Source organism: Dipodomys merriami, unplaced genomic scaffold (assembly GCF_024711535.1).
Source record: "Dipodomys merriami isolate MVZ:Mamm:240054 unplaced genomic scaffold, mDipMer1.0.p SCAF_4, whole genome shotgun sequence".
NCBI lineage: Eukaryota > Metazoa > Chordata > Mammalia > Rodentia > Heteromyidae > Dipodomys > Dipodomys merriami.
Window position 1 is genome coordinate 88,069,259 of NW_027205603.1, and position 27,194 is coordinate 88,096,452.

The window sequence follows — 27,194 nt, forward strand, 5'->3', positions numbered from 1 at the left end:
CTATACCTTCTCATTTCCTTCTTATCATGGAATGACTTCGGTTGGGTCTTGTCTGAATTGGATGTCAGTCCTCTCACCTCCTGAGCTCACTGTCTGCCCCTCTCTGAACCACCAGAAGAGGCCAATGGGCCAGACCAGTGTCTGCCCTTCTCTGCCCTAGCCTTCTGTGCCCCCACTGCCCTAAGGACTGCGTGGATCTGTACCAGGTCCTCATCCTCCTCCTTCTCAGTACCTTCCTCTACTGCCTGAAACTTAGATAGCAATTCTGGCTCTTGCTTTGGTGATTCCTGCTCACCTATCCACTGCTCAGGAAATGAACAGTCTACCCGCCTCCTCATGCCGTCTGCATATGACAGAGAGCTTAGTGCTCCCGTAGAAAGCAGTGCCCGCCCAGCACCTGTCCTTCACACCAGGTGAAGCTGTTCAGGTTCTGATAGTCTGAGCCTAGAACTGCTCATTCCACATTCCATGTGGCAATGGAGAGGATGAAGGATGACAGAGGCAAAGCCATTGCCAGCAGCCCAGCCATGGCTAGCATGAACTACACCTGTCCAGGGACAAGGGTGGCATCCTAGCTCCACTGTTCCCTTCAGTGCCTCCTATCATCTGGCTTGTCATCTCCTAATTTCTGATTATGCAGGGAGTTGTTAGTGAGCAACCCTAGTCTATCCATATTCAGTTGCCTTGCAAACAAGAAAATGTAAGTTTCCTTAAACAATACTTGTACGTAAACACTCCAGAACTTTCAGCCTCTATTCTAGTGATTATCTCTTGGCTACCCCCATTCTGGAGACTATCAGAGGGAGCAGGTATCCTGTCACTTCAAAGCAAAAAGGAGTCTTGAAGAAAAAGAAGAAGTCTTGGCAAGGGCTTTGAATGAATTGCTTGTTGTCTTCCCTCCATGCCAATCCATGGGCTGTCCTCCGAAGGACATAGGAATCATGGTGAGCTCTGCTTGAGCACAAATCCAGTCACATCTTCCCATGAGAAAGAGCTCAGGCATGGTGGATTGGCTGCTGTCCTTTGTCAAGAGAATCTCATAAAGACATTTTCCCCATCGCTCTGCTGGCCTGGCTTTTAAAAGCTCTCATTTCTGAGAATCTAGGAGAACATCTGTTTTGTCAGTGTGACACTAAGTGCCTGTACTTTGTATGGCCAAAGCAACCAGCAAATACTGGCTGAGAGGAAGGGAGGGAAGAAGGGAAAGAGAATAGTACAGAGAATGTTCTCCTCATTGGCAAACTTTCTTGAGGCCTAATCATCCTCAGATTCCTCAGCCACCTGTAGTAGGAGCTGCTCAGAAATCTCATGGATTATCTCAAAATAGAGTAGCTAGAGGCAGTAGGGCAGGCCTGCCATCCTAGAAACCAGCTGGCTGTCTGATGATAAGGCTTGTGCGATTAGCTTCCTGACATAGCCTGAGTCAGCCAGCGTACACTCTGGAGACCATTGTACTCACTCAGAAGTCACAGTGCCAGTACGTCTGGGCCAGCCATCTACAAATGTGCTTGTTCCACATGAAGTAAGGTTAGCAGCTATGACAGAATGACTCTGGCTTTTATTCAAATCCCTTCCAATGTTCTCATTGTGAGATGCGTTAATACTTCTCAGAGATACATGCTTTTTCCCCGATGACAAGCGTTTGTTATCAAAAGCTCAAAATTGACCTTGATGCTGTATGATTCACTGCCATTCAGTTGAAGCTGATTGGAAAGGTGTGAAATTATCAGAGCATTAATTTCTGCGCCCACTGAATCGAGACTAATTGTACTCAGCAGTGGCAGCCATGGTTTATTGCTTAGACGTTAACCTTAGCCAGAATGAAATTTCAACCCAAACACCTTTGCTTTAGACTTGGAGAATGGTTAACTTCTATTCTATTCATCTAAAAAATAGAATATTTTCATGTTTGAGTAGTTATAAGGTTAATGTGTTAAATAAACCTTATGACTACTGATATCTTTGAATGAGTCATAAGGTTAATGTGGTTTTTTCTCCTTCATTTTTCACAAGGACTCATTGAAATATTGCTTGTGATTCCAACAACTCATCCTGTTTATTGGAAACCTGGAGTATACCATTTTCTTAAGAGTTTGCCCACCAAAATGAATGAGTTGGCTCTTCTCTTCATCTTTAGTTTACATTTTTGAAAACTGAAGTGACAGGAAGTTAGGTCGTTTTTCTAAGGGCATGAAGCTAATGAGCAGGTGCTGCACTTGAACCTGGGCTGAGGAGTCCTGTGAGCTATGCTCAGACCTATGCGACAGACTTAAGTCTCACCCTGCATCCCTCTGTTTTATAGATGAGGAAACAGGTCCAGAAAGTATAGGCCAAGTGATCAGTGAAGGATTAAGATTTCTCAAACCCCAAAATCCATTCTTGCCTGTTCTTTTTACATCTCTTCCAACTGACTGCCCCTTCCTCTGACAAACAAGTAAGCTTGTGTCCTTGTTCTTGTCAGACAGGCATGAAGGGGTTGGTGTTGGGCATGGTGTGAGATGGATTCCTGGGACGAAGTCCATCTAGAGGTTCAGATGAGTCCCTGTTTAGTTCAGAGAGGTGCATCAGCAGGTGCCCCAGGGGGACCCTTGGGGAACACTGTGGGTGGGAGTCAGTTTGAGTTTGGAGCCTGGGGCTGTCGGAGCTGCTCTCATTCTGGGTGGGGGATGGGCCATGAGAAGAGGAAGTGAACATCACAGGGAAGTTCCAGTCCCTCTGAACACACACACACAAGCTGCAGGGCTGGTGAGGCCCCAGGCTTGCGGAGGTAGACACTAGGCAGGCCAGAACCATAGACTGTAATTCAGCTGGTGGACCAGATAATCACAACACAGAAACCTCAGAGGGTCTTTCCACCAGGCAAGACCCCAGGGTGGTGCTGGACATTGTTTCCTGGTGCAGGTCCTCTGTAGCCATTCCCTCCACCATAGCCTGTGTGAGCTCCCTGAATCTCACACCTGGCCCCAGACCCTAGAGACTCCTTTGCTCTCCTTCTATAGAGGTAACCAGGAGCCCTACCAGGCTTGGGTCCAGCCTTCCTCCAAGCCCCTTCCCCTGACAGCCCCTGTGTATCAGTGGCTATCAGCAATCTGCTCACCCTCTACCTTCTCTACACAGAGTCATCCTCAACCCCTCTACATCATGACCCTTAGTCATGGTTCCTGTGGGCTGTCCTGAGAGGCCTCTGGGATCCTCCTCTGTGTTCTCAAGGTGGGATGTTCCCACCCCCTCTTCAGGTCTTCCTGCTCATGAGTTTTGCTCCTGCTGGGCATAAGCTGGCTAGCAGCACCAGGGAAGGAACTAAAAAAGGAAGAAATGGTAAGAGGGGACCAGGAACACTGGCCTTCTGGATACATCTGTCTCTTTGTGAACATCTTCACTGAGTTCCATCTTCTCTCTTCTCTAGTCTCACATCTCGGGCCTGTTCTTCCTAATCTAAGCTAGTGACAGGAGTCAAGGCTATGGGAAAAAAGCTGTCTCCATACAGGGCAGAGTCTGAGTGGAGACTTCAGTCCAGGGTATGGGATCCCAGGGTGTGGGAGCCAGGGGCACCCCTCAACCTCTCTCTACTCAGTCTGTCCAGATAAAAGTAGACACTGGACAACAGGACTCCTAGAGCTGCTGCCGGGGGCTAACATCTGTGATATCACCTGGCTACAGAGCACACGTAAGACATGCCAATCAAACCCAGCCTTCGGCCGTGGAACCCAAGTTCACCGAGTGGACAAGGTGACAAGTCCACTCAGAGCACAGACTGCAGCATGACAGAATTTCCAAATTCATATTCTATAGGAAACATAGTTCTTAAAAGCTTTCTTCTTTAGTGGGCCTTAATATTTTCTTGGGTGAACATGTAATCCTTGCACATATGTGTGGGTAACATTGTGACATGTATGCAGTATGTTTGGATCAGATGGGGGTAATTTGCATACCAGCTCATTATTTCTTTATTTTCCATCTCATTATTTCTCTGAGCTCCTCTCTTCTTGTGTTTCACACGTTTTGGTTGTTTTGTTGGTGGACCGATTGGGTTTTTCTGAGACAGGCTCTCACAATATAGGCCAGGCTGACCTTGAATTCATTATGTGACCCAGGCTGACCTCTATTAGGGATCCCACCTTCCCACCTGCCTGAGTGCTGGGATTACAGGAGATTACCTCCATACTTGGTTTGTTTGAAAGAGAACAAAGAAAACTGGGGAGAAGCACATGTTCCCCTACAAGTTCTCATTAGGAAGTTTCCTGTGCGGAGAAGCAGATGCCCATGTGTATGCATGAAGGGCTCCCTGGCAGCCTGGGGATGCTCGCATTGCAAGGCTCCTGAATGAGGGCAGCCTCGGCCTTGGCGATCGCTCATGCTGGCACTTCTTTACGTATGACACCTTGGCCTGGGAAATCAGTAATTTTCAAGTGTCACACAATTTCAATGGCTTCTGACAGCCAGCAGGTGACAGAAGCAATTAGACATCATGTCTGTGACAGATGGAAAAGGCGTTTTGTCAAGTCAGAAAGATCTGGGGGGGGGGAGCCATGTCAGGTGTGTGCTCTGATCTACGAGAGCAAAGCCGAGACCAAGTCCTGTCCATGCCAGGGATGGGGTCTTTGGAGCCCTCCCCGCCCCCCACCAGGCTGGTATGGGCTCCACCCAGTGGGCTCCATAGGCTCAGGGTGGTTATTCAGTGTGGCCAACTGGACAGCGCCATTAGCCGGAAAAGCCCACAGTGGGTAGGGGAAGGCAGGTGCTACTGAGCATCACCAGGCTGCAGTGTCTTCAGAGGCAAATGTCCTGACTGGCTCCTGGCACTGGGCAGTGGGGGGGCAGGACTTTTGTCCCTCTCAGCCTCTGACACTCTTTGATGCAGGCACAGTCATGGTTCCCTTGCTCAGAGGCCAGAGAGCACAAACTAGAACATTGATGAAGAGTGCAGAAGGCAGTAGATACCCATAATGTATCAGTACCCTCCTTCTTTCTCCTCCCTGTGTAGAAAAGTGGGATGGGCAATGTCAATTTGCAAATACTTTATCCTCTGCAGGAAGCAGACAGTGATTGCCTAGCAAGTATGAAGCCCTGGGATCAAATACCAATCACACACACACACACACACACACACACACACACACACACACACGCACACACACACACACACATACACACACACACACATACACACACACACACACACACACACACACACACACACACACACACACTATAAGACCTGCCTAACAAAATGTTTTAAACCCAAATATTTATAGAATACAGGGCAGAATTTCTAGACCTTGTATTAAAAAACAGTTTCTTAGCCACAACAGCAAAAGCACTAGTAGGAAAAGAGAAAAGACAGATCTATTGGACTTGTCAAAATTTTAAAAGACGCTGTCAGGAAAGGGAAGAGACAGCAGACAGAATAGATGATATATTTGCAATTGTGTGTCTGATGAGACACTTGTATTAACCGAGTTTAAGAATCCTTTACAAGCTGAGTACAGTAGTGCATACCCATAATCTCTTTATCTGGAAGCAGAAGCAGGAAGATGTTTTCCCCAAAAGTGCATATAAATATGTGCATACACACATGTAACATCATCCATGCATGAGCACAGACTTGAGTATAAACATACTAACGTGTGTGTACACACGAGACAAGCCAGGAGGCAAACCGTTCTTTGATATGGGAAGGGGTTAGGTATAATAGCAAAGCTCTTGGATTTTGTCACCTGTATTTTCTATAGTGGAGTTTTATACTACTATATATTTTTATAAAAATATCACGAAAGGAACTGGGCTACCACTGGCTGATGTTAGACATAGGCCCTCCAGCTCACCTTCTTGTAGGGTAGGAAAATGATGGCTATGTAGGCTAGGTCAGCCTATGAAGACAATGAGGCTTGTTAGAGCCTTTGCCCTCCCTTCCTCATCCCTCCTTCTCCTCCTGGGTATCTTCCTTCTGCTCTAGCTCAGGTTTTTTTTTTTCCTCCTACAGTGTTTTTTCCCATCTTTCATGAATGAGGTAGTTCATACCTGTAATCCTATCTGCTTGGGAGGCTATGATTGGGAGGCTTGGAATTTGAGACCAGTCCAAAGAAAATAGCTAGAAGGACTCCCTTCTTAATGAATGAAGTGCCAGAGGTGGTGGTGAACATCTAATATCCTGGGTACACAGGAAGCCAAACATAGATGGGTCATACCTAGACCCATGCTTGGGCAGGAAGTGAGACTCTATCTCAGAGGAAAAACTAGCAAAACTCAGGGCTGGAGGCATGGCTTAACAGTAACAGTGCTTGCCTAACAAGAGTGGGAACCCGAGTTTAAACCCCAGCATTACAAAAGCAGCAGCTGCAACAACAAAAATCACTACTTCAAAAGGTTTTGTGGTTCTGTTTTCATATGCGTGCATGAAGCACTTCATCAAAGTGCTCTGAAGTGCTCTTCACCATCAGCAGCTGCTAAGGGGCAGGTGGCAGTGACTGGTCCAAGGACAAAAGGTACTATAATACACAATGCATTTTTTCTTGTTATACTACTGGGATTTGAACTCGGGGTCTTGTGCTTTCTGGGCAGAAACTTTACCACTGAGCCATGCCTCCAGCCCTTTCTTCACTGATTATTTTAGAGATAGGGTCCTAATCCCATTTGGGGCATGTGCCGAGACTCTGACCCACCTATCTCAGGCCTCCCACTGTAGATGACGGGTGTATACCACCATGCCCAGTGCCACACGTTGAACTGACCCTTTGATTTTTCTCATCCAAATTCCACAGCCTCCACCAAGAAAAATTGAGAATTGCTCATTCTTAAGAAGAGCAGAAGTGAGTTTGGCCCCTTTAAGATTCAGGTTTTGAGATGAATGTTTATTCATTATCATAGCTCTGTCTGAAGTTTTGCCAGAACCAAAGTGCTACAAATTACCGTAAGACTCATGCTGTCAGGAATGAGGAGGAAGGACATCCTGGGTTGAAGATATTCCAGACAATACTCGTGGGGCATGGATGCCAGCTGTTGGGTTTTGTTGTTATTGTTGTTGTTATGGTTGTTTATCTCAAGTGCCTCTGCTGTAGCGTCTGGGGTTTCTTCTCTGGGATTCCAACCCGCTCAACTTCCCACAGGACTTGGTTGCAGTCTCAGGCTTGGCCTCATTCCCAGCCAACTGTGTGGGGCAGTGGAATTCACTCTGGGTCACACCCTCCTCCCCAGGTTCTTGGGCCCTGTGATGCCCAGCCGGAACCCTGCCTGGGGCTCCTTCCAGCCTGGCAGGCAGCACCCACCCTTCATCCCTGTCTAGTGCTGTAGCATACAGCCTTAGTAGGGCTGCTGTTGCAGGCTCTGTGTTGGGCAGTAACAGAATGAACCTTTGTCACCTACCCTTAGGAGTGACAAGAGGAGACTCCTAGTTCAGTCATTTCCACAGGCTTTCTGAGCACACAGAATGCAAAGATATGGCCTCATGACACTCAGATACTTTATGTAATCCCCTATTCAAAAGTTATGCTGACTGCCCACAGTGGTAGGCAAGGTTGCAGCTCAAGCTTGGACCTTTGAAAATGTCCTCCTGCCTAGAGAGTTACCTTGCTCTGGACTGGACTCCTCAGTGTCACTACCAAATTCCCTGTTTCCTTCAGGATAATTCAGTGTTCCCCTGGCTTTCCTTTCATTTGTCCATCTACTCCCTTACAAATAGTGCTCCCCTCCCTCTCTCCCTGTGTCAGTAAGTACATACACACACACACACACACACACACACACACACACACACACACACACACACATATAGTAAGTACATATATATTATATATGACACACATATATAGTATAGTACACATATATTATATACATAAACACTATATACATATATATGTATATACTGTATATGTGTGTCATATATATAATATATATGTACTTACTATATATATATATGCCTCTGCTGGCATGCTAGGGCTTCAAGGCCAACTCCTATCCTCTGTAGCTCCACCAGGGGACCAGGGCAGCTGGCACAGCTTAAGACTGTAGAAGTTGGCTCAGCAATGCCACGTGGTGCCTGCCGATGACTCTGTGACTAAGGACTGCACTGCAGCCCCTCTTCCTGCCCCCCTGCTCCTCCCCTCACAGCGCTCCACCTCACATCAAGGACAGAGGTGGCGCGGGGGACTGTGGGAGGGCCTCCACCTGCACAGAGCTACCTTCTGCTGCCTGCCCCTAGGGCTGGGCCATTCAGCCACATCCAGGGTGCGTGTGGGATGCCACGCTTGTCACAGAAAATCTGCCCATTCCTTTTGCTCTGCTGGTGGAGGACATCATGGAAGACCTGAGAGAGGGTTCAAGCATCTGCCTGAAAAAGGGTTGATGGTGTGTGTATGTATGCTTCAGTTTGTGTATATATCTGCATCTGTATTATGTATGTGTGTATGTGCTTGCATGTATGTCTGTGTGTATCTGTATGTTCCTATGGGGGGCTGTATTTGTGTTTCTTTGTGTGTATGTTCTTCAGGCTGTGACCAAGTATATCTGTGTGTCTTTGTATGAGTGTGTCTTCCTGGGACTGTGTCTGTGAGTGTGCTCGTGTGTGTGCGTATGTTTCTCTGCATGTCTGTATCTGTGTGTGTATGTCTGTTCATCTGACTATGTGTCCTGGTATGTCTATGTGTCTCTGTGAGAGGTTGTCTGTCTGGGACTCTGTGTGGGTGTGTGTGTGTGTGTGTGCACACTCCGTGCTTGGCAGGGCAGATCTTTGAGTTCATAACCAGAGCTAACTGAGGTCAAAACAGTGTGCAGAAGTTCCAGGAAAAAGCCGTGATCAGCAGTTATGATTTGGGCCCATGCTATTTTTGAAGCTAAATAAAACGACAAGAGGAAACTCATCGCCACTTAATAACAGGTCAGATGTAGATAAAGCACAGGCCCGGGCTGCAGACCTGCTGCCCTAATGCAGTGGCCGAGAGTGTGGCTCTGCACCGAGGTCCTGCTTCCATGCAGCTGTGTAGGGACCCACGCCATCTTCAACCTGTCCCCTCCTGGCCCTGGACATGGGCATTTTATTCACATTCCCCATGGGGGCATGCAGGCCTTGAGACCTGCTCACTATTCATCAGACGACAGTGACAGAGCTGGAGTTTAGGCCTTGCCCCTCTGTTGCCCAACTATATTCAGGAGTGGCCCATGGCCACCAAGTTCTTGGTCTCTAAGAAAGTACTCTGAACCAGGCCTGAGCAGCCATTGGTTTTCCTAACTGCTGATTTTCCATGGTGAAAGAAGTTTCCTTCAGAAAGATCAATGGAATGAAATAAGAGAGAGGAAAGTTCTCTAAGCTATCTCAGGATATCACTGTAGCCCACTTCTTTAACCACTTCCTCCCTGAGTCAGGCCCTGGCTATTTATAGCTGGCTAAAATGTTGACAACATCAGAGAGTCATCCTGAGGTCCTTCTGTCCCCAAGCCTGCTTCTGGACAATGCTGGGCCCAGCAGCCCTTCCTCGCCACCCCAACTCCACCGTCTGCTCTGTGAAGAAAACCACAGCTAGTGGTTCTCAGAAAAGCCAGCCACCCTGGATGTTAGAAAAGCAAACCTATGGCACAGAACTCAACACTAGCACCAAATTGACATTGTGTTGTGTGTATTATGGCCACCCTCTCTGAACTCCAGGTTAAAGGTCAGTGGCTCAAGTTTAAGTACTGACTAGGTTCTTGACCTTGTGTTGCTGCTGACTCTCACAAACAGCTTCAGTTAGAACTTTTTATAGATGTTGAAGATCTGAGAGCCACGGTCTGGCCATCCCAGGCTCTAGCACCCTGTTCAGCATGTCTTCTTGTAGACCAGCCTCAGCCAACACACTAAACATTTATTAACTAAATGGGGAAAGGACAGAAAATCACATCTCTACCTGTCTTTGTCTTGAGTCTTAATCCCAGCAGCTGAGCCTGATCTGAGCAGCTCAGACCAGGAGGTGATTCTAGGTACCAGGCCATGGCCGGTATGCTATGCTCTCCAAGCCCTTGACTGAGTCTCTGACTGCCCCATTGTACCTCTGGCCATAGCTTCCTCCTGGGATTTCATAACTAAAAAGGAGACAAACAGCACCGCCAGGCACTTTCCACAAGGAGCCTCCACAGTGTACATGAAATCCTCCCAGGAGCCTAGTGCTTGACCTCGGGGTATGACCCAGCCTCTGCCTCTTATTATTCCTGGAGCCTTGGGTCAAATATTTTCTTCTCTCTGCCTTGGCTCCTAATCCATACAATTTTGAGGCTATGCCATCTGCCCTATAGGACAGCTTGGAGACTGGAACGGGCTCCTGTCTATGGTACAGGGCTAAGATTGGTGCCTGGCATGGAGGAAGATCTCCAACCCTGTGAGCTAACATGGATGTGAGCTAACTCACAGTAACTCACCTTAATAACTCCTCACAACTCCCTGGGCTGACACCACTGTGCCTGGTTCCTGAGGATGTCCCTGGCATCATCGCTGTGGAGCTGGAAGCCGGTCCTGGGCACAGAGCTTCTCCCCAACATGGCCTTTGGCTGCCTCTGATGGCATGTGTCCTCAGACCAGAGCTGGGCGGGGGGAGGGGGCTCTCTTGTGGACAAGGCCTGACTTGGGCTCCTCACTCCTGCCCTCCTTATTGCACTAACTACCATGGTGAGCCTGGGCACCTGACCGTCCTGCCAGTGACCATGAGAGCAGACCTCGCTGGTGACTCCAGAATCCTGCCAGGCACCCTGTAACTACTGCCTTGGGAACATGGAATTAAATGAAAATAAAACAAGCCAGATATAATTAGGAAGTTGTATGCCAAGGGTGTCCTTGGCCAGGGTCCTGGGGTCTCCATGTGTAGAGTCCTGCTGGTGTCCTGAGGTCTCAGGGCTGAGCGAGGGCAGAAAGTGGGGGACACCATCCGCACTGAGCCTACTTTCTCTTCCAGGGAGGCTCCGCCCTCTCCCCGGCCTCCATCATCAGCCTCCAAAGGGCTCAACAGCAGGCAGAGGCCTTGGCCAAGGAGGTCGGCTGCCCTTCGTCATCCAGCAAGGAAGTGGTGGCCTGTCTCCGCCAGAAGCCAGCCAATGTCCTCAGCGACGCCCAGACCAAGGTGGACCCTGGTGTACAATGGGGAAGGGACAGTGTCTAGCAAAACAGGGCCCAGGACAGAGACATGACCCACCCAAGCCAGACAGTCAGGGGATGACCAGTTGGAGCTGGCTGCAAGTTCCCTACTCCCCCCCATCCCTGCTGGGCCACAGACCTCAGCAGACCACATGTGTGGGTACTGACGAGTGACTAAGCTCTCTTCAACTCACTATCTTATCTGCAAATGGAATCAGAATGCCAACCTTGTAAAGTAGAAGGCTAAAATGACATAACCCATGTCAGCCAGTGGTCAGGTTACAGCTCGTGCACTGGACATGTGGTCATGTCTTCACAGATGCGTAATGGATTTGGGCCATCCACTCTTTAGACTGCTATATAGCCCTCCCCCTTTTAGTCAGTTGTGGGATTTGACCTAGGGGCCTGGGTGTTGTCCCTGAGCTCTATTGCTCGGGGCTAGTCCTCTAACACTTGAGCTACAGCACCATTTCCAGTTTTCTGGAGGTTATTTGGAGATAAGAGTCTCATGGACTTGCCCACTTGAGTTGCCTTGGAAGCATGATCATCAGATCACAGCCTCCTAAGTAGCTAGGATTACAGGCGTGAGCCATCAGCACCTGCAAAGACCTTGCACAGCCCAAGTCCCTGGCTCTCCTTGTCATTGGTAAAGAGGACATCAGCAAAAATGACCTTGTCATTTCAGTTCACGGCTGGTCCTATCAGCAAGGAGTCTAAACTCAGGAGCCTATGTGGATATCGGCCTCATCTGTCCTAAATTCAGGCTAATCTGAATGAAATTAAAGCTAGCTCATTGCACCTGGCAGGACCCCATGTCTGTTCTTCCTGAGAACCTGTTGTGACTTTAGCAGGGGTCAGGGCTCTGGGTGCCTTCCTGGGAACCAGCCATCCAGTCCCTGAGACTGCCACCTGGTGTTCCCAGAGGACCCCGGCTGGATAGCAGCACAGACTCATTGTAGCTAGGACGTCATCAAGCAAAACAAAAAATGTATTACTCCAGTACTGTTACAAAGGGAAAGAAAGAAAAAGCCTGGCAGTAACAGCATTCCTTTGTGCCATGCAGCTCCTGGCCGTGAGTGGTCCATTTCACTACTGGGGTCCAGTGGTTGATGGCCAGTACCTCCTTGAAGCACCAGCCAGAGCGCTGCAAAGGTCTGCAGCCAAGGTGGACCTGCTCATTGGGAGTTCTCAGGACGACGGGCTCATCAACAGGGCCAAGGCTGTGAAGGTAAGCATCGTGCTCTGCAGACCAAGAGTCACAACCTTGCTTGCCTGTTCACAAAACTGACAGGTTAGTGCCTGTGTACAGAGGCTACAGAGTTTGGAGGTGATGACAGGGGAGTTGCAGGAAGTGAGCAATCACTGCTGCATTGAAGTACACTGGACAGTTATAAACGGGAGCTCAAGCCTGGGCCAGCTGAGCTTGCTTGGGACAAGCTGAGAGTTCTGAGCCAATGTAGCCTGATTCTGAACCATGGAGGCAAATCCCTTCCATGCAGGACACTGGTCCTGTGGAGAGCTGGGAGATGCAGGGGCAGGGAGATGAGAGGCACAATGGAAACCTCAACATTTGTAATGTAGCAAGGTCAACCCGACACCAGCCTTCCAAGCTGGCTTCCTTCTCAGAAAAGTAGCTATGGAGGACCTGGAAAAATGTGGCTCTCTGTGGTATGCTGGAGGCTGGGCAGGTAGGAGTGAGCTGTGAATGCTGCTGCCAGCCCAAACACATAGTCACAGCTCTGCCTGAGGGCTGCAGCCCATGCCAGGATGGAGCAAACCCTGGGAGAGGCAGAGCACATCTCTGCCCAGACTCCACTCTGCTCTTGACCAGAGTTTTCTTTTCTTTTTTCTTTTTTGTTGGGGAGGGGTCCGGTCATGGGGCCTGAACTCTGGGCCTGGGTACTGTCCCTCAGCTCTTCAGCTCAAGGCTAGCGCTCTACCACTTGAGCCACAGCACCACTTCTGACTTTTTTTTTCTGCTTATGTGGTGCTGAGGAATCGAACCCAGGGCCTCATGCATGCAAGGCAAGCGCTCTACCACTGAGCCACCTTCCCAGCTCCTTGACCAAAGTGTTCTAGGTGGTCAAACTGGGTTGGGCATCACAGACATGAACCCAGGAGACAGGACCCACTCTCGAGCGACCACCAACCTTGTACACACGGTATGTGTCGCGGTTGCCTCAACTGAATATAAAGCAGTGTCAAAAAACCACATGTGCATACACACAGGGTCCTGTGTTCCTTTCCACGATTGTTTCTCCTGTGTAATCTATCACACAGCAACAAAAGCACTCATTTTACATGAGATGTGTACAAGAGAGTGTTTATCACAGCATTGATTATTGTGGCCAAAAAAAAATTGGAAGCAATTCAAATGTCCATTAGCAGGGAAATGGTTGAGTGAATTAGGGTATGCACAAATTATTTAATATTATGCAGCTGTTAAAAAGACAAAGCAGGTATCTGTGTGTCAGACTGAGGGGTGCTATAGGTAGAAAACAAAGCTGTAAATAAATGTGGAATTAAGGGAACACACATACTTACGAAAAATAACAGCAACCTGTAAATATGTCTATCTTAGGAGGCATGGAGGAGTGAGAAAGAATACTAAGAATTAATCTGAACTGTTGCTCTGCATGAATACATAATATAGTATATACACTGTACTTTTCCTTGGGATGCAATATTTAACAAGGGAGAAGGTGTACAATCTTTGTGCAGAACAACTCAGTTGTGGCTGAAAACCCACCCAATTACCTCCATGTTCAGATTCCCAGGAGCCTTGGGGGATCCTAAACAGGGTACATGGGATAGGAAGTTTGTTCTGGTAGTACTTCCCTTCTCCTCCCAGGTGGAATGGAAGTCCCACCCACCAGACAAGGAGGGTGGTCTGCTATTGGTAGAGAAACAGAGCATACTCTGGTTCGCATTTCTCAGTTGTGCCAGCCTACTGTAACGGTCCCATGGCACCTGACTGCCTTGGGTTTGCCTTATTCATGCTGCCGGGGGGGGGGGCTCTTCCCCACTCTGACCAGAATTTCTGAGCTACTCCAATCAAAAATGGGATCCCGAGGACAGTATTCCAGCCTCCTTGCTGCATTTCTTCCTCTTTGTGAACTGGTCCTGAGACCAGGTTTCCTTTGTGCTCCCAACAGGAGGTACACTACCCAAATCAGGCCTGGCCCAAGAGGAAAGCCATGGAAACAAGCGCAGGGAGACCTCTGGGCCCGGCTAGGCCACTCACAATCTTGCTCCACCAGGACTACTCAGAATCTCCCTCTGACTCTGGGCCCTGGTATGGGCATGCTTTTTACAGGTTATGCCATTCCTTTCTCCTGCCTACCCTCTTCTCAGGAGCACACCTTGGTACAGCACCAAGCAGTCTTTGACCCTGCCTCCTGCCTGAATCCATCTAGGCACTGCCTGGGGTAGAGGGCAACAATCCCATCCCTACCTCCAGTAGAGGTCAGATCAGGCAGCTCCACAGCCTCATCTAGACGTGGCAGGGCCCAGGACTTCCTGCGGTTTCCACAGCCCTTGCCCTGGGGCCCTTGTTGCTCCCTGGACTCGCTTCCTACTCCTTCCTCCCTGGCCTCTTGTTTGATGGTAGCAACTGATCCCTTTGGTGTTGCTCAGATTCCTGCCTTAGGGGTATAGCAGGCACCATTCCCTCTTCCAGAATGTTCCCAGGTAATGCAAAGCCTCATTTCATCGAGAGTCATTATCACACCCTGATTACAGTACATCAGCCTGTCTACCTTAGCAAGGATCGGGCAGGTATGTCCAACAACAACCTGTCTGCTGCACCATTCAACACCAGAGTCACCCACTTTGAGCCAGACCCAGGGCCGGGGGTGTGGCAGCTAAATATCAATTGAATTTCTATCCCCAAGAAGGACACAGGCAGCCTCAGAAATACAGAACAAGGCAAACAGACCACTAGCTCTGTAGAGAGGACAGCTCATCCCTGAGCCTTGGTGGGAGTAAAGGGGTCACTGCCAGCTGGCACATGGCCGAGAACTGACAGGGCTTCTTCCTTGGCTGTCAGCAGAGCTGGGAAGAGAGTCCTGGTCCTGGTATTGAAATCACAAGTTCCCCAGAGGTGAGCCTCAGTTTTCCTATCTGTTGGTTGGGAGATCACTGGTAAATATCCTCATAAAGATGGGCAGAGGGTAGAAATACAGTTCCAGTTCTTCAGAACAGCAGGGCCTCAATAAGTGCTAGCTTTTCTCAACTTCCTTAATTTGAATAGAAACATAAGTGCCCCCATCCTGAGAATTATCTCCATAGACACCAAGAGTATGGGAAAAATATAAAACTGTATAAACACCAAACTATGTCACCTGACCTGAATTAATTTTCCAAATCATAGCAGAAGTACCTACTTGCACACACACACACACACACACACACACACACACACACACACACACACACACACACACACACACACTTCTTCCCCATGCCAACCTGCAGAAATACCAGGCGGAGCCCAGCCCACAAACACACACAGTCCTGCTTCCCCGGAAGTCCCATTGTCATGCCCCTGGGCCAGCCAACACATTGGCAGAGACCTGCCAGATTCCCTCCAACCAAAGACGGTGGTGGGTAGGGACTGTATCCAGTCAACATCAAGACCCCCCCACCCCTGGACACCCCAGGCCAGTTCCAGCCCAGCCAAGGAGTCCCAATGACCCTCAGTAATTTACAAACATACCTGCGGAGCCTGGGTGCTGCTGGGGATGTGCAGGAAGGTGGAAAGGCTCTGTGCACAGAGAATAGTCTTATTTCCCGAAGTAGCAGCTTTCTATTGAAATTCTTCATCAGTGTCTGTGATGAGGAATCCCCCCCACCAGCCTTTCCTCACTGGTGAAATTGACAGTCTGCCTACATTAACGGGCTTTCATTTGCATGATCAAAAGCAGATTTGCTCAGAGATACAACATTCTGAGTCCCCTCCGGGCACAACCATCTTCTCCAAGGAAGGCAAGATAATCAGAAGAGAAGCAGAGCGCCACACTGTGCCCTGGGCTTGGCCAGGACTCGGCCTCGCTGGGAGCAGGTGCAGGTGGGGGAGGGGGAGGGGTGGCGGGGAGGGGGGGATGCTATAGATGGGAGAGAGACTGTCTGAGAGTTGTAAAGCTGTGCCTGGCAACCAAGGCACTGGCTGGCAAGAGCCCCAGACTCAGGAATATCGAGTCCTTAGTGACAGATTACAGCAAGAGGCACTGCAGGAATCCCAAGAGTGTGAGTGGATTTCTTGGAAAGAGGCAGTACAGCACTAAATCCTGGTGCTGGGGTTGGTGTGGAGGGGGGGAAGGGGAGAGGTAGGTTAGGTGGGTGTTAGGTCTGGATCTAGGCACACCAGGATGTGGAATTAGAAAAGTGAGTGTCTGTCTATTCCTGGCTCCAGCGTGCTATTTAGGCAAGTTGTTTGCAAGTCGGAGCTGTAGCTATTTTAGCCTCTGAGTGGCAGAGTACGCCCCTCGCCTGCCTCCTGCTTTGTTGTGAGAAGATGTCTAAGGAAAGAGAGTATTCCCTCCTCCCTCCAAGATCTCCTCTGCAGGACTCCTAGCACAAGGTGACCGGTCTCCCTGCACTGAGACCCAGCCCTCAGCGCCCACGCCCCATGTTGCCTTGCCTCATGATCCCCCTCCAGCCTCCCCTTGGGCCTCGCACCCTGCGATTATTCTCCAGACAAAGCTGGGGGTCGGGAGGGCAGGGTAGCTCTTCCCTGCAATCCTACTTACTCAAGACAGAAAGATCTGCCCCAAGTCAGCAGAGCCAAAGGTTAGTCAGACCCCATTTCAACCAATAAGCTGGCTATAATGGTACATGCTTGTCACTTCAGGTACACAGGAAGCATAAATAGGAGAACTTGCAGTCCAGACTAGCCTATGCCTAAGCCAAAAAGTAGCTAAAGCAAAGGTTTGGGAATAGCCTGGTATTATAAGTGCCTCAGCACCTGTCACACAAGCAGGAGGTTCTGAGTTCAAACCCTGGCACCCTCAAGGAAAGATGGGGGCTGTGAGGTCTAGGGGGGTTGGCTTATATTCCTCATTGGTTCTGTTTTATGATGGTATGGGTCTAATGGTGAATGCAAAGCTAGAATTACTATTCTCTCATCAATATATCATAGCATGTTCATCCTTCTGATTTTAGAAGAATCCAGCAGCAAGCCAAGCACAGTGGCTCAAGCCTGCAGTCTTAGTTACTTTGGAAGTCGAGATAGGGAATTGTGGTTTGAGAGCAGCCCAGGAATAAAAGTGTGTGAGATTCCATCTCAACCAACAGCCAGGTGAAGTGGAATGTGCCTGTATCCAGTGACCCAGGAAGCACAAGTAGCCATATTACAGCTCAGATCACTGAGCTTAAGGGGATCCTACTTCCAAGATCACCAGTGCAAAAAGGGGCTGCAAGTGTGACGTGGTATACCAAGGCCCTGGGTTCAATCTCTAATACCACTGAAAGACAGAGTGAAAAAGTGAGGGGTAAAAAGGAGGGGAGAGGGGAAAAGGAAAAGGGAGAGATAAAAATGATAAAGGCAAGAAGAGAAAGAAACTATCAGGAAAATATATCTACAGGACTGAAAGTGCCCTGAGACCTCAGCCCTGGGCCTCCTAGACCTGGTGAAGAAGCCAGTCCCTGGGAGAGAAGCCAGTTCCTGGTGGAGAAGCAGGTCCCTGGGAGAGAAGCAGGTCCCTGGGAGAGAAGCAGGTCCCTGGGAGAGAAGCAGGTCCCTGGGGGAGAAGCAGGTCCCTGGGGGAGAAGCAGGTCCCTGGGGGAGAAGCAGGTCCCTGGGAGAGAAGCAGTTCCCTGGAGGAGAAGCAGGTCCCTGGGAGAGAAGCAGGTCCCTGGGGGAGAAGCAGGTCCCTGGGAGAGAAGCAGGTCCCTGGGGGAGAAGCAGGTCCCTGGGAGAGAAGCAGGTCCCTGATGGAGAAGCAGTTCCCTGGGGGAGAAGCAGGTCCCTGGGAGAGAAGCAGGTCCCTGGGGGAGAAGCAGGTCCCTGGGAGAGAAGCAGGTCCCTGATGGAGAAGCAGTTCCCTGGGGGAGAAGCAGGTCCCTGGGAGAGAAGCAGGTCCCTGGGGGAGAAGCAGGTCCCTGGGAGAGAAGCAGGTCCCTGATGGAGAAGCCGGTCCCTGGGGAGAAGCAGGTCCCTGGTTGGGAAGTTGGTCCCTTGTCTATTAGCACTGTAATCAGTAAAGGAGTCAAGTTGTCTGAGCGATCCTTGGTGTGAGCGTATCATAGACTCACTGAGCACTCTGTAGTGAGTCCTTCTGGCTCTGGGGAGAAAGTTCTAACCAACCAGTAAAGGACATCTCTCATAGAGTATGCACAGATCAGGACGGCAAACTAAGGATTCCAGATCTTGACATGAGCTCTAGAGAAAACTGTGCCAGGGTAGAGGAAGTGGCAGGCTGGGAGCAGCATTGGGGGAGTCAGGGGAGGCCTGTTAGAGGAGGTTATCTCTGGCCTGAGACCTGGGTGGTGAGTGGAGGCAGCCCCAGGAGAGGTAGGGGAGGAACTGATCCTGGGGCTGAGGCCAGCCAGAGCTGCTGCCCCTCCCCCCTGCTCCCCGCACCAGGGTCCCACACAGCAATGAAGCAGTGGGGGGAGGGGGAGGCATGGGGAGACTTCAGAGCGGTGATTTTAGTCTCCATACAGGAGGCCGCTAAGGGACGTTTCTACGCTGGAATGGTGTTCATAGTATTGATTTACCCTTTTTACTAAGGGCATCCTGGCACTCCAGTGGAACACTGACTGAGGGCAGGGAAGAAAGCTGTGGAGATGCGGTGGTACTGTCAGGAGCTCCTGGGCGTAGCGGAGGATGTGCACGCAGTCAGAGCACGTGGACCATGGCTGGAGTGGCACCCAGAGGAATGAGCCAGGCATCCGGGAGGGGGCTCAGAGCTGTAGATACAGACAAGAAAACCAGGCAAGAAAACTGGGAAAATCGGCTCTCACAAAAGGCAAATAAATAAACAAGTAAATGAGAGGATTTTCTGAGAAGAGCTGAGAGGTGAGTTCAAGTGCAAACACTGGCAGAAGTGAGCTGCAGTGGGGGCAGAGGTCTGGGGGCTGTGCTTGCTGGTATGGACCACAGGAAATCTGTTGGGGCCACTTCAGCCGGGTGAAGGGAAAGGAGGAGTTGCTCTGTTCCCTGAAGCCCCACTCTGAATAGGGAGACCCAAAGGGAGCCTCATAGAGCACTGTGCTCACCTGACCAGGCCCTGCTCCATAGAAACTGGTTTATCTTGAACCCTCAGTTCCTATTGGTGCAGCTCAGTCTTGAGTGTATGCCCATTAAACAGACAAGAGGGTCCTTGTTGCCCAGCTCCCTGAGAGCTCCAGATAATTCTAGCATCCAGGCATTTACCCATCCTCCCGTCCATCCATCATCTTCCACACTGCCCAGAAGGTTGTGGGCAGGTGGCAGACAGGACTGGTGATGGGCAGGACAGGCAGGAGGAGCTCCCGGGAGCTTTGGTAGACAGGGCAGGATGGAGGAAGGGGAGAACAGTTTTATCAGGGGACGGTGCTGTGGGCCTGGGCGAGGGGAAGGGGGTCTCCAAGTGAGTGAGAACAGGAGTCCAGAAGCGACTCTCCCTCGCTGCCTTTGAGGGGCAGGCAGTCTCCAAATTTGGCCACTGTTCCCACCTAGCATCAGACTTTCAGGATGGCACAGAAGTCTCGGTGACCTTCAGGCCTCCTTGAAGCCTGCCTTCTTCTGAGGGCATGACAAAGAGTGTACTTCAAAGAAACACACATTAAGCTGGATGCCGTAGCTCACACCTGTAGTCCCACCTACTCAGGAGGTAGAGATTGGGATGATCACTTGGATGGTCAAGGGCTTGCCAACTCTCCATAGCCCCTTACAAACCCCACCTGCAGCAAAGCCACAGTCCAGGGTGGATCCCGCCTGTAATTACAGCCTGCGGACAAGGTGGACGATCCCCAAGTCCTGCTGCTGGCTCTCTGATTACACCAGCATCAGCAGCCCATGCTGTGGGCTGATTCAGACATGTGGAGCGAATGTGCCTGGGGAGTGTGGGCCCGCCTCCCTGCTGGAGGGGGCCCTGGCCAGCTAGTGGCCCCCATCCCCTGACAATGGGAAGTGCTGATAAACCGGTCCTGGGCTTCCATGCCCAGCGGAGGCCCTCTTCTCAGTGCTCCTCAGACTCCTCCTCTCTCTCTCTCTCTCTCTCTCTCTCTCTCTCTCTCTCTCTCTCTCTTTCTCTCTCTCTCTCTTTCTCTCTCTCTCTCTCTCTTTCTCTCTCTCTCTCTCTCTTTCTCTCTCTCTCTCCCTCTCTCTCTCTCTCTCTCTTTCTCTCTCTCTCTCTCTCTCTCTCTCTCCTCTCTCTCTCTCTCTCTCTCTTTCTCTCTCTCTCTCTTTCTCTCTCTCTCTCCCTCTTTCTCTCTCTCTCTTTCTCTCCCTCCCTCTCTCTCTCTCTGAGATGTGGACTTTCCTGACCCTCTGACAGGGACCTGGGGTGAATGGATAAATAGCCAGTAAGGAGGACCACAGAGGTCGTGCTGGGCACTGGGCAGGCGCAGCGTCATGTGATGTCAAGGCAGCTTAGAAAGACTGTACCCAGCAGAAAGGACAAAGGTACAGAGAGATTAAGTCCCTTTTCCAAGGTCACCCAGATAATGTGAAGAAAAGCAGAGCTAGCATCCCAGCCCAGATCTTTCTGCCTCGGGGATCCTAACCCACAGGGTTTGGCTGCAGAGTCCTCCTTCCCTCCACCTGCATGCAGCCCAGGGTTGGGAAAACCCAGCACAGCCTTATCCAAGATCAAGTCATCCCGAGAGGAAATGGCGGTAGAAATGGGAGCGAGAAGGAGTTTTCTCCCAGTAGGTAGACACACAGCCACTTTGGATCTGCTTTTGTTAATGTGGTTTGGGGCTTCCTGTTCAACCTTCAGGTCTCTAATTGAAGCCAATGGAACCACGATTAATAAAAACTTATTAATGCTTATTAACTTATTAGCTCTCTTTCATCAAGTTTAGAGCTAGGTGCTTTAAAACGTCTGTCTAATTCTCCAGACAACAGTGGAAAGTAGATTTTAATTAACTCCAGTTTGCCCATGAGGATCAGAGAGGTTAAGTGAGTTGCCCAAAGTCAAGCAGCTGTGACATACAGAGATGAGATTCAAGCTTGGGCTGCTGGCTCTGGGCTTGGGGGTTTGTGCTGAGCCCTCCTGGGTCCTCTGCTCAGCCAGGGTGAACAGCCAGCACATAGCAGGGCCCATCTTGAAAGTCAGGACTGGGGCAGTACGATCCTATCCAGTGTAAGAGGCAAAAATCTCCCTTCCACGGCCCACCACCAAGTCTAGCAGAGGGCATAAAACCTTGGCCTGAGGGCTGACTCAGTCTCTTCTCCCTGCAAGGGACAGTTACCTTGGGTGGACTTTCTGCCTTCTGGGTGCTGAGGTCCTGAATCCTCAGCCCTGATGCAGGCTATGGGTTCATTGAGTCCGGAAAGTGTCTGATCTGGAGCGAGCCTGGGTGAGTCTAGCTGCGGCTGCCCCTCTTGTGGCCTCCGTGGGCACCACAGCTTCTCCCAGAGGGGGTCACAGGGAGAAAAGCCAATGACACAGGGCCTGACCTCTTCTCATGAAGTCGTGGCTAGGGGGCGCTGTGCCAGAGGTCACCAGTGGCCAGCTGGCCAGTGATGACATGGTCCAAAGCACCAGAAAAGATGGAGGACCATGCAGCACACTTACTCAGGAAATCTTAGTAGCTAATGAAGATTGCACAGGCATGCATAAACGCACCAAGAGGGACCAGAGCAAAAGTCAGCAGTTGTATTGTGGCTAGAAGAGCAGGGTGAAAGCTGTGTGTGTTATTTTAGGTTTGTGAGGGAGTGTGTGTATGTGTGTGTGTGGTGTGTGTGTGTGTGCTGAGAGAGAGAATAAGAGACAGAGTGCACACTTGTGTGTTCTGTAGGCATGAAACTTCTTACCTTCTTCCACCATGGGCAATGATACTTGCGTGTTGCTGATACAAATAGTGCCCACTGTTGGGACTGTTACTGTGCTGTCAGTACTGGGATCTGAACTCAGGGCCTCATGCTTGCTAGGCAAGCACTCTAGGACTCCAGTCACATCTCCAGTCCTTTTTGCTTTGCTTTGTTTTTCAGACAGGGTCTGGTGCTTTTACCTGGGGCCAGCCTCAGACCAGGATCCTCCTGTGTCTACCCCCTACATAGCTAGGATTACAGACATGCTGCACCAGCATGCCGGGCTTCGTGTGTGTTCACATTTTCTTCAGCCTTCTTTCCAGGAAGTAGTGTTGTAGGCAGAAGGAAGTGAGCGCTCTGGGTTGTCCATCCCCCGCCCCCTGGGGCTCAGTCAGCCTGTCCCAGGGGAGAAGGCCTCCTCACCCAGGAGGGATCAAGCGGATGCCCTGCTCTCTCTGTTCTAATCGCATCCTGCGGGCCGGAAATGCCCAGGGGAGCGTGCAACCCTGCCGGCTGTGCTGGTAAGCAGGCTCTCGGGTTACGTCAGACCCTAGAAATGTAAACATATATGTAAACACATATGCCGGGGCTGTCTGGGGCCTGGGAGTCAGGACCACACACCTAAAGCTGCATTGCTGACATCCTCCATCCTGTGCCCCTCGACTGCAGACACGAGAGGCTGTGGGCCAGCCCCACAGCCCAGGCAGCAGCAAGGAAACAAATGGAGGGAGGATGAGAGGAAGGGGGTGGGGAGAGAGAGGGAGGATGGAGGGAAGGAGAGAAATAGAGGCAGAGAGAGAGGGAAAGAGAGGGAGGTCAGGAGAGAGGGAGAGAGGGAGGCAGAGAGGGAGGGAAGGAGAGAGACGGAAGCAGGGAGGGAGGGAAAGAGAGGGAAGCTGGGAGAGAGGGAGAGAGAGAGGCAGGGAGGGAGGGAGAGAGAGGACATGAGAGAGTACTGTTCCCACTTGGACACGCAGAGTACCTTCTCTGACTCTCCTTCCTACAGTAGTGCCCCTGGCCTTTCCTCTGCCACTTACCTTGATTTCATCCCCGGAAGCTTTTTCCGATGCACCTCAGGGCCTTTGCTTGTCCTCGCCTCTCCCCTGGAACGTGGGCACAGAGGCCGGGCTCTGACCAGTGCTCATGTGGACGACACGGATACCACATGTGAACAACAGGGCAGCAGTGAAGGGCTCTCCCCACATCACCCCAAGGCTGTGCACTGGCTGAGCCAGGTGAGAGGCAGGGGCATGGCGTCAGTGCTGACCAGGCTGAGCGCCGCGCTGCGTTTATCACCTTCACATGGGGAAAAGACGATCTGGGAGGCTGAGCCGTTTCTCAAGGTCACACACTGAAGAGGGCAAAGCTAGGACCCGAATGCGTCGCTCTGCTTCCAATACCCAGATGTTTAATGCCGTGGTTTACTCCTTCCTAAAGAATATTCTAGAACAAGGTGTTCAAGTGTGAGAGATGCTGCCGTGGGCCTTTCGGGTTATAACTGGGGTGTCTGACTGTCTTATCTTGTTGTCCATAGCAATTTGAGGCACGCCAAGGCCGGGAAAACAGCAAGACAGCCTTTTACCAGGCGCTGCAGAACTCGCTGGGTGGTGAGGACTCGGATGCCCGCGTCCTGGCCGCCGCCACGTGGTATTACTCCCTAGAACACAGCACGGATGACTACGCCTCCTTCTCCCGGGCGCTGGAGAACGCCACCAGGTAAGCGGGGCAGAGTCGGAGTGTCCTGTGCAGGCCCAAGTCTCAGACGTGCTGGGGATGACCAGCCCTTCGTTCTGCCCTGCCCGGCCCTGGGGGTGGGCATCCCTGGCATGGGGGACACAGGAGCACAGCCCTGCCTTCCCCTGGGCAAGCAGGGGACAAAGCGCACACTGCAGATGCCATAGGCCGCAGCACGTAGCTCCAGGAGGACCTGCCCGGGCCTCCTGCTGACCAGGCCTGGTGCCTTCCCCTGCCTGTCCCTCTGGCCACGTGGGAGGGAGACACACAGGCCTAGCGCCGTGAACGTGTCTGTAACTCTGCAGCCACATGCACTGCGGCCACACAGGACTGCTTACAGCCAGAGACCAAGCCAGGACAGGTCCTGTGCTGTGTCACACTCAGCACCCAAAGCACGTGTTCCCTCTCGGGGTGCTGCTTCTGCAGCCTCCCCAAGCCTTCACCACTGGAGCTCCTCTTCCTTGGGACACCTGAACTGACCCCACCCAGCCTTACTGGTCCTCTGTCACAGGGCCCTGCTGCACCCAGTGCTTCCTCTCACAGCATCAGAGTTAGGCCTGTCCTGTCTCCCTGTCCTAGGAAGATGGGGACACGTCCTCTGGCTGCTTTCCCTCTCCTTCCTTTTTTCTTTTTTTTGCCAGTCCTGGGACTGGGACTTGAACTCAGGGCCTGGGCACTGTCCCTGAGCTTCTTTTGCTCGAGGCTAGCACTCTACCACTTGAGCCACAGTGCCACTTCTGGCTTTTTCTGTGTGTGTGGTGCTGAGGAATGGAACCCAGGGCTTCAGGCATGCTAGGCAAGCACTCTACCACTGCGCCACCTTCCCAGCCCTCTCTCCTTCCATTTGCTCTCTGTTCCCAGGGACGGGGATAATGTCCACGCTCAGATTTCAGGTGGCCTTGCAGGTATCTTTGGCAAGGGTCAGCTGCAGATCCTACTGCTCTGCATGGCCTCGCTGCCCAGGTCCCCAGGGCTCCAATCAGGGAAACTTGGAAACTTGGAAAACTTGGATCCTAGGATCCAGGTGGTGAGCTTGGTGTGTGTGTGTGTGTGTGTGTGTGTGTGTGTGTGTGTGTGTGTTGGTCATGGGGTTGAACTCAGGGCCTGGGTGCTGTCCCTGAGCTTCTTTTGCTCGAGGCTAGTGCCCTACTACTTGAGCCACAGCTCCACTTTTTTTAGTAGTTTATTGGAGATAGGAGTCTCAAGGACTTTCCTGCCGGGGCTGGATTCAAACTGTGATCCTCATATCTCAGCCTTCTGTGTAGCTATGATTACAGGTGTGAGCTGTCAGCACCTGGCTGTGAGCTTGGTTTCAAACCAAGCAGTCCACAGCCGTTCTTTTTTATTTTGGGGGGGGGGGAGGGTCCGTGGGGCCTGAACTCTGGGCCTGGGCGCTGTCCCTCAGCTCTTCACCTCAAGGCTAGTGCTCTACCACTTGAGCCACAGCGCCACTTCTGGCTTTTTTTTCTTTTTGCTTATGTGGTGCTGAGGAATCAAACCCAGGGCCTCATGCATGCAAGGCAAGCACTCTACCACTGAGCCACCTTCCCAGCCCTTCCACAGCCGGTTCTGAAAGCCCGGCCCCAGGCTGGATCATGAGACCCAGAAGACATTTCAGGGCCTAACTTCAAGACTCCCACCATCCAGCCAGCACTGCTCCAAACCCAGGTGGTAGAAGAGCTCAGGACTCAGAGCCCTGTCTGTCTTGGGCTGAAAACTGAGACCTGAGACAAAAGGAGGCTTCCCTGGGGAGGCTGGAGGCCCCTGCAGGCAGGTTCTCATTCTCTGCAGCCTCCCGCGGGCCTCCCTGCCTCCTGTCTCCCAGCAGCCTCCCACCCACCGCCTCCAGTGTGTCTCCTCCTGCAAGCCTGCTCTCTCCCCGTCCTTGTAGCTGCAGAGCCATCAACCCTTCCAGACCCCCACGTGGAGCTTTGCCGTGACTGTTTAGCTGCGCCCTGCCTCCCTGGATGTTGTCTTGTTCATGACAGCAAAGGGGTGGCGTCCCTCCTCGGTGAGGAGCTCCATCCATGTCCTTGGCCTGGGCCATCGCAGCTTGGCAGGGCAGTGGTGCACCTCTACTGCTCACCTGAGAGGGTGGAGGTGAAGCTGGGCACTTCCCCTGACAAACGGTGCCAGTGACATCGATGCCCTAGGTCGCAAGGCCCAGCAGGTGCCGCCCGGTCCTCAGCAGGCACCTGCCTCACTAAGCACAGGGCCTGTGTGCCGGGCACACACAGGACTGTGGTATAGCAGGCATCCTGAGTTTATTCACCTGATACACAGGGCTGTGGTATAGCAGGCATCCTGAGTTTACTCACCACAAAGGTAACTAGTGTGAGCCAGGGGTTCTCAGCATTCTTTCCTCCAACATCAGACTCCTGGGAGTCCATTCTTTGGGACATTGTGGGACTTTTAGCAACAGCACCAGGTGCCAGGTGCTGCTTTAAACCTCACTTGTCTCCAGAGATTGTCAAAAGCACCCGGGGCAGCAGACTGTGACAGAATTTCCTTGCACTGTGCAGCATGGGTCCAAGGGCATCTTACGCATGCAGTATCTTCCGGGTCTTCCCTTAAAACTCAGTGGGTGAATGCTACATAATATAGTTACTGTGCATTTTTATGAGCATCCTGATGCCAAATCTTTTAAGTAAAACTGGTGCCAGGGCAGAGGTCTATCCACTGGCCCTGGGAGGTCAGTGGGAGGTCCCTGACCCCTGGGACACAGCATCACGAGCTCCAGTGTCGGCCTCTGGTGTGCATAAAGCAGAGCAGACAACGTGCCTTGCTCCACCTTTGTGGGCACAAAGCCACCAGGAAAAGAGCTGAGACCCGGGCGGGGGGATGAGAGAGCTCGGTGGGCCTTGCTTTCCTGGGGAAAAGCCTGGCTGGCGCAGCTGCCCGTGGCGCCGTGGGTGACCAGGCCCCTCCTCTGTCCTTTCCGCAGGGACTACTTCATCACCTGCCCCATCATCGACATGGCCAGCCTCTGGGCAAGGAGCACCCGTGGAAACGTCTTCCTGTACCACGCGCCTGAAAGCTATGGCCACAGCAGGTGAGGTGGCGGTCACAGCGCTGGGGAAAGGAAAGCAGGAGAATGAGGAAGGGATTCTCCCCAGAGCTTCCAGAGAGAACAAGGTCACAAGGGTGCCTCTCCCTCATAAGACCAGCCCACTGGGGTACTGGTCCCGTGGGGTCATGTGACCAGCCGATTCCCTGAGCATTCGGAAGAGGGCAGCATTGGGGGGTGGGGGGAGCAGGGTGTCAAGGACTTCATCTGGATCCCCAGGGACAAGCAGCTGAGTGTTCCTAGAGCAGTGATCTGCCAGAGCCCCTGTGAGTCTTGGCACTAAATCTCCCCTGACACGTGTGGGCCCTGTGCTTAGAACTATTTACATGATCAGCCTC

At 51.5% G+C, this 27,194-nt stretch overlaps 1 protein-coding gene across 1 annotated transcript in view; it reads left to right on the plus strand.

Annotated features, from left to right (window-relative positions):
* The window catches only part of Tg (thyroglobulin), a 188,328-nt gene that overhangs the window by 149,664 nt on the left and 11,470 nt on the right, over positions 1 to 27,194 (plus strand). Inside the window, exons 42-45 of the mRNA XM_069991843.1 lie at positions 10,914 to 11,078; positions 12,156 to 12,320; positions 23,590 to 23,771; positions 26,734 to 26,841. Coding sequence (XP_069847944.1) covers positions 10,914 to 11,078; positions 12,156 to 12,320; positions 23,590 to 23,771; positions 26,734 to 26,841 — 620 coding nt within the window. The remainder of the gene's footprint in view (positions 1 to 10,913; positions 11,079 to 12,155; positions 12,321 to 23,589; positions 23,772 to 26,733; positions 26,842 to 27,194) is intronic.